At 41.3% G+C, this 6,986-nt stretch overlaps 1 protein-coding gene across 2 annotated transcripts in view; it reads right to left on the bottom strand.

Annotated features, from left to right (window-relative positions):
- Positions 1–1,288: 1,288 nt before the first annotated feature.
- Positions 1,289–6,986, bottom strand: part of PGM5 (phosphoglucomutase 5) — a 187,259-nt gene continuing 181,561 nt past the window's right edge. For both annotated transcript variants that reach the window (XM_081930622.1, XM_081930623.1), the window contains one exon: positions 1,289–1,630. In XM_081930622.1, the coding sequence (XP_081786748.1) occupies positions 1,541–1,630 (90 nt within the window). In that variant the 3' untranslated portion in view covers positions 1,289–1,540. The remainder of the gene's footprint in view (positions 1,631–6,986) is intronic.

The following is a 6,986-nucleotide window of genomic DNA, read 5'->3' as shown; positions in this document are numbered from 1 at the left end:
AAGAATGGACTTCCGGAACGAATTAAGTTTGCAACCAGAGGTACCACTGTAATGCCAATTTAGTCCCAGAACTCTGTTAAATCAGCATGTGATAACTGAACACTCCAGGGAGAGACAGTCTTCTGAATGTGCAGCATGGCTTTTTAAAGGGATCCCATGACTCTTCCAGCGTAGTAAAGTCAAACTCTGCCAATTACTCAAACGCAAAGAAGTGGAACACAAATTCATCTTGGGAGACAGTATCCGAATATTTTGAATCCAACTTATAATAGCTCATTTATTTAAAAGTGGGGGGGGGGGGAGGGAGCGTGCCAGCAGTCTTTTCAAAATGTGTAAAATCTAATGACAGACAAGGGTCTCTGCCAAGACAGCTGCAGTGGCTAAATACTAAAGAAGGAGGCCTCCTTCAGGATTGTTTAGTAACCGTAACATAGTTGGTATATCCTTTGAAAGAAGGGAGGTTGGGAAGGGGGCTGGGTGGGAAAGGGGAACTTTCATTCATCAAAGTGTTGGCTGGATGTCTATTTTCTTCCTTCACATTTTAAATTCAAAAGTCTCAATTGCACAATAGTAGATGCAATAGTAGATGCCAGGTTTCAAATAGTGTATAAAACAGTGCTTGTTATTCATGATAAATCAGGGAAATAAAGTACAGTGGTACCTCGGGTTACATACGCTTCAGGTTACAGACGCTTCAGGTTACAGACTCCGCTAACCCAGAAACAATACCTCGGGTTAAGAACTTTGCTTCAGGATGAGAACAGAAACCTTGTGGTGGCGGCAGCAGTGGGTGCTTCAGGTTAAGAACAGTTTCAAGTTAAGAACAGACCTCCGGAATGAATTAAGTACATAACCAGAGGTACCACTGTGTCTGCTTAAAGCTGCAATACAGCCTTAAGGATACATGCAGAGGGTTGGGCTACACATGCTAGTAAGGATTAGAACAGCCCCATGTGCAGCTCCTGCATATATGGCATTGCTTTCACACATTCATTGACACACCTCTTTGTGTGGTGCATCTTGGGTACTGAGTCTTCCAGTCAGCTCCAGTGACCGACAGCCTTGTTTCTAGTTCAAAATAGTGAACTGTCCCTTCCCAAACTGTGTTTGGAAAACAACTCCTTTTGCTTCTGAGCCTTTTCAAAGCATGACAGAACATTTCCACACTTACCATGAGTACTTTCTTTTTGAATTAAAGCTGAGGATTCTCAAAAATCTAGATTGCATAGTATGCAGCCTGCTCCTGCTTTGCAAATGCAGAGAACGAGATTTTTCTGCCACACTGGCATTTTGCAATAACTGAGTCTTAATATAAAATGAACTTTTCTCTTTGGTTATTTATGAGTACAATAAGATGCTGAAGCCATAGCACAGAAGCAAAAGCACTGCTGTCTTAGTGATCAGCACTGAATTTTGCTCCCTCCCACCTCCCTCAAACCCTTCAAATAATATAAGGCAAAAAAATTGAATATGATTTGACAAGTCTTCTTTCTCCCTTCCCCTCTCAATTTTGGCCCGGGGTTAGCGATCTTTCCTTGGTTCAGGTGATGACGGTAGGACCCTTACGACCTGTCCTCTCATGAATCTGGGATATTTTCAGCGCAATTGCTATGAGAGGACTCAGTACAGCCTAAAGAAAAAAAGAAAAAAGAAAAATGGCTTAAAGGAAGACATAATAATGAATTTACACTTTTAAAAAGCCTTTCTGTTAATATATTTTTTAATCAGTGGTGGCTCATATGCTAACACTGCAATCCAAATCCTCATTGTAATGCAATGGTGTGTGAGAGTTGGGCTTCCACCCACACTATTGCTCGCCACCGGAGGATTTTTCTGTTCCACTAGGGTGCTCTGGATGGACTGAGCTAGCCTGGGATCTGCAGATGCAGAGCCAGCCTCCCTACCATCCTGTGACAGCATCAGGTCTGATTTGGGCTGACTGCTACTCTAGCTGCAGGCTGCCACAGCAAGTGCTTGCAGTTTCCAAGTCAGCCAGCAGGGCTGTGCATACAACATGGGCCTATCAGTTTGGATTACAGCATAAAAGAGCAGGAAGTTCATGGACATACAAAGTGTGTTTACATAAAATTACAGTAACACACAGCTCCACAAGGGTAGACGTGCATTTGTGATGCCAAATATTACAAATTCCCCCTACCAGATAAAGAGTCCATTTACTCCATCACACTTGCAAGTTACCTAGGATTCAATCCTATATCCACATAGGATTGTTGGTGAAAAGCAAATGCATTTCCTTCTCTTGAGTTTGTCGTTAATGTATGCATTACTTTAAACCACATGAGGGCACTGTTTGTCTAGCAATCTAGCCAGTACTTGTGTGGAAAGCATGGCCTCCATGGGGCTGTCCCTGAATAAATTTGGCCCAACTCATAGCCGCGGACATGCCTTAGACTTGGTGTTTACCTCTACTGATGTTGGTGATCTGACATTAACTAAAAGTGAAACAAAATAAGTGCTATGGTCAGATCACTTCCTGGTGCAACTGGACTTCTCCGTGACCCTTCCCCTCTGCAGGGAGGTGGGACCGATTCGCACGGTCCGCCCCCGCTACTTAATGGATCCAATTGGCTTCCAGAGAGTGGTAGGGGATGTTTTATCCCAAGTTGATGGCCTTTCACCTGATTCCCTGGTGGCCCACTGGAATGTGAGTTAACCAGGGCTATTGACTGTCTGGCTCCGAAGCGCCTTCTCCGATTGCATGGAGCCCGGACAGCCCCGAGGTTTTCCCGGTGCTGAGGGCGATGAAACAATCAATGAGACGGCTAGAGCGCTGGTGGTGGAAAACTCACTCTGAATCAGACCGGACACAGAGCTTAACGTCGAGCCTACCAAGTGGCAATGGCGACGGCAAAGAGGGCCTTCTTCGCCGCCTCTATTGCATCTGCAGAAAACAGCAGCAGGAGACTTTTTCAGGTGGTTTGCAATCTATTGGAACCACCTGCACCACCAGGGCCTGGTAGGGAGCCCAATATCTCCTGCAATGCTTTTGCAAAGTTTTTTTGCAGATAAAGGTGCTCAGATTCAGAAGGAGGTAGACTCCACCATGGGAGCAGGGCCAGGGCAGGAGAGTGCTAGAGTTCTGTCTAGTCTTGTTACATGGGATCAATTCCAATCTGTTACCTCTGAGGATGTGGACAGGCTGCTTGGAGAAGTGAAACCGACCACCTGTTTCCTTGATCCTAGCCCATCCTGGCTGATAAAAGCGAGCCGGGAAGGGCTGGGCAATGGGCTCTGCGGGGTGGTGAATGCTTCCCTCTGTGAGGGAGCCTTCCCAGACCCACTGAAAGAGGCGATCATTAAACCGCTTCTTAAAAAAAATCTTTAGACAAGATGCCTGTTATTTTCTCCCTCCCTCCCACTCATCTCAAAAATAGTTCCTCCATGAATAAAGCCTCTGAACTCCAGAAACTGTAAGTAATTATTCTAGTCTAATTCACTTAAGATGCAAGGTCTGCTGAAAAGGATCACACTGCTAAGAGTGTTTCAGCAATTCCAATCCATGTAATTTAGCAATCTAAAGTGTTCCGCCTTTCTCTGGCTTGTGCTCAAAGTGTAGATACAGATCTGAGCTACCAGGGTTTTTGTAATTCATGTTAAAATCAGGAAAGGATTTTCAGTAGCAAAAAGCCAATGAGAGCAGGTGTATGGCACCACATATAGAGCCTGAACTACAGCTAGCTACATTATTTGTTTGGGCTCTATTTGTGACCCAGAATGCTCTCTATGTTTTGTTCTGCCAGAAACACAGCTCTTGTGTATAATATAGGAGAAGGTTTGGGTATCATATCAAAATGCCAAGTTGGCCCCAGATGAACAGCAAGCTGGGATGTAACTTGAGGACACAAATGTGGGAGGTGCGAAAAAGGCAGGCAGTCCTTATGCGATGTCAATTATGCTAGCAAGGAATTGAATGGAATCAAGTTGAGGATATCATGCCAGCAACACCTTACTGGTTTGCTTTTCAAAGGTTTTGTGCAATTGGGCAGGGTCCCTCCACTACCAACAACACATACCACTTTATCTGCCAAGTACTTTTATGATCAACATGCAGAACACAGGCTTATAAAACAACTAACCATATTTTGTCCTCCGGGGGGGAAAGGGTTCAATTTTTTTGAATAGTAGAACAAATTGTGGGAATTCTCCTATGCAAATACACAAACTATATGGTCTCCAGGGATGATTAAATGGAAAACAACAACAACAGTAATCTCCAAGCTTTGCCATTGCTAGTTTTTTAATTCCTACATTTGCAAGCTCTATTGGGGATGAGAAGACTTTATAGCATGAGCCAGTAGTGATTACTTGAAGTACCATCTGTAAGACATTAAGTGTTTGTCTCCTCTCCTTTGATATCACTCTTTCTCACAAAATCCAACAGTAATACACCCAACAGAGCAACCCTATTAATTCAATGCCACAATTATGATAGGATTTCATTCCCACTCTGTGGAGCTGGGATCTGCTGCCAGCCAGCTGAACTTTGTATGTGGACTATTAGCCTTAGAGTTCTCTCTTAGTTAAGTAGAAAAGAAACACAGCTGCAGCTGTATAATATTGGCCAGAGACACTCCATCTTGTCACAAATCAGAAGCGGGCAGCTTACACACCGGCCTACACACAACTGTGAAAAATATCAAGAAAAGTGGAAGTGCTACAGTAAGTTTATATTTTGTTTTGTTTTTTATAATAATATTTATTAAAATTTTGTTTAGACAGTAAAGAGCATACAGAATAACATGTAATTTTCCAATATCCACATTTCATTCCCCTCCTTGGACTTCCTCACAACTCTCGTTCCTGCATTCCAGAATCTTAAATTTTTCCAGCAATTTATTAACTTATTTCAATTCTTATAATATAATTTTCCAATATTTTATATTCCTAATTTTAGATAATTTAGATCACAGTTTTAAAGACTTAGTTTTAACATAGTATTTATCCAAAATTTGTCTTTTCTTTTAATTACTTTTAAGTTCATATTCCTTTTAACTAATTTATTGGTACCATGTTGTTGCTAATCTTACATCTTTCTTAACATTCAAACAATTTGCAATGTTTTTGTAAATAGTCCTTAAATTTATTCCAGTCCTCCTCCACAAGTTCTTCTCCCAGGTCTCGGATTCTGCCAGTCATTTCCGCCAGTTCCATATAGTCCATCAGTTGCATCTGCCATTCTTCCAGTGTGGGCAAATCTTGGGTTTTCCAGTATTTAGCAATGAGTATCCTTGCTGCTGTTGTAGCATACATAAAAAAGTTCGGTCTTTCTTTTGCACCCTCTGGCCGACAATGCCCAGAAGAAAGGCCTCTGGTTTCTTAGGAAAGGTATACTTAAATATCTTTTTCAACTCATTATATATCATTTCCCAGAAAGCCTTAACTCTAGGGCAGGTCCACCAGAGGTGAAAGAACGTTCCTTCAGTTTCTTTACATTTCCAACATTTATTATCTGACAAATGGTATATCTTTGCAAGCTTGACTGGGGTCATGTACCACCTGTATATCATTTTCATAATATTTTCTTTCAAGGCATTACATGCCGTGAATCTCAGGCCAGTGGTCCATAACTTTTCCCAGTCAGCAAACATAATATTGTACCCTATGTCCTGTGCCCATTTTATCATAGCTGATTTGACCGTTTCATCTTGTGTGTTCCATTTTAGCAACAAGTTATACATTCTTGAAAGTATCTTAGAACTGGGTTCTAACAGTTCTGTTTCTAACTTTGATTTTTCCACCTGGAATCCTATCTTTTTGTCCAACTTAAAAACTTCTTTAATCTGAGCATAATGTAACCAATCTCGCACTTTATCCTTTAGTTTCTCCAAACTCTGCAACCTCCAGTTATCTCCATCTTTTTCTATTATTTCCCAATATTTCGGCCATTTGGCCTCCATATTGAGTCTTTTCGGGGCCTTAGCTTCCATTGGTGATAGCCACCTTGGGGTCCTATTTTCCAATAAGTCTTTGTATTGTGTCCATTAAACACTGCTTTTCTGACAATATGGTTCTTGAAAGCCTTATGAATTTTAACCTTGTCATACCACAAATATGCATGCCATCGAAAAGCATTGTTAAATCCTTCCAACTCTAAAACATCCGTGTTTTCAAGAAGCAGCCAGTCCTTCAACCAGCAGAAATCTGCTGATTCATAGTACAACTTTAAGTCTGGCAGGGCAAAGCCCCCTCTTTCTTTAGCATCAGTTAATATCTTAAACTTAATTCTGGGCTTTTTGCCCTGCCAGACAAATTTAGAGATATCTCTCTGCCACCTCCCAAAACACTCCATTTTATCCACAATCTGCAAAGTTCGAAACAAAAACAGCATTTTTGGCAATACATTCATCTTAATAGCAGCAATACGTCCTGACAAGGAAAGTTTCAGTCTTGACCAAACTTCTAGATCCCTTTTAATTTCAGACCAGCATTTTTCATAGTTATCTTTAAATAAATTCATGTTCTTCGCTGTTATGTTTACCCCTAGGTATTTTACTTTTTTAACCACGTTTAGCTCTGTCTCTTTCTGAAACCTTTCTGATTCTAAAGAAGTCAATTTTTCCCCCAAAACCTTGGTTTTTTGCTTGTTAAGTTTAAATCCCGCCACCCGACCAAACTCATAAATCAGTTGCAATACCCTTTTGGTACTTGGCTCTGGCTCCTGTAAAGTCAATACTAGGTCATCTGCAAATGCTTTAAGTTTATACTGTTTCGCTCCGACCTGAATACCTTCCACCAACCGGTCTCCTCTAATCATATTTAAGAGCACTTCCAGGACCGAAATAAATAACAAAGGGGAAATAGGGCAACCTTGTCGTGTTCCTTTTTCAATTTTAAACTCTTCCGTCACCACATTGTTCACTATCAATTTAGCCTTTTGCTCCGAATAGATTTTTTAAATCTACTTGCTAAAATGTCTGCAAATATTTTGTAATCCACATTTAGGAGGGAGATGGGGCGGTAGTTCT

This window comes from Podarcis melisellensis (genome assembly GCF_964234715.1).
Source record: "Podarcis melisellensis genome assembly, chromosome: 11".
Taxonomy (NCBI): Eukaryota; Metazoa; Chordata; class Lepidosauria; order Squamata; family Lacertidae; genus Podarcis; species Podarcis melisellensis.
Note: the sequence above shows the minus strand (reverse complement) of the source record. Positions and strands in the feature narration are given on the sequence as shown.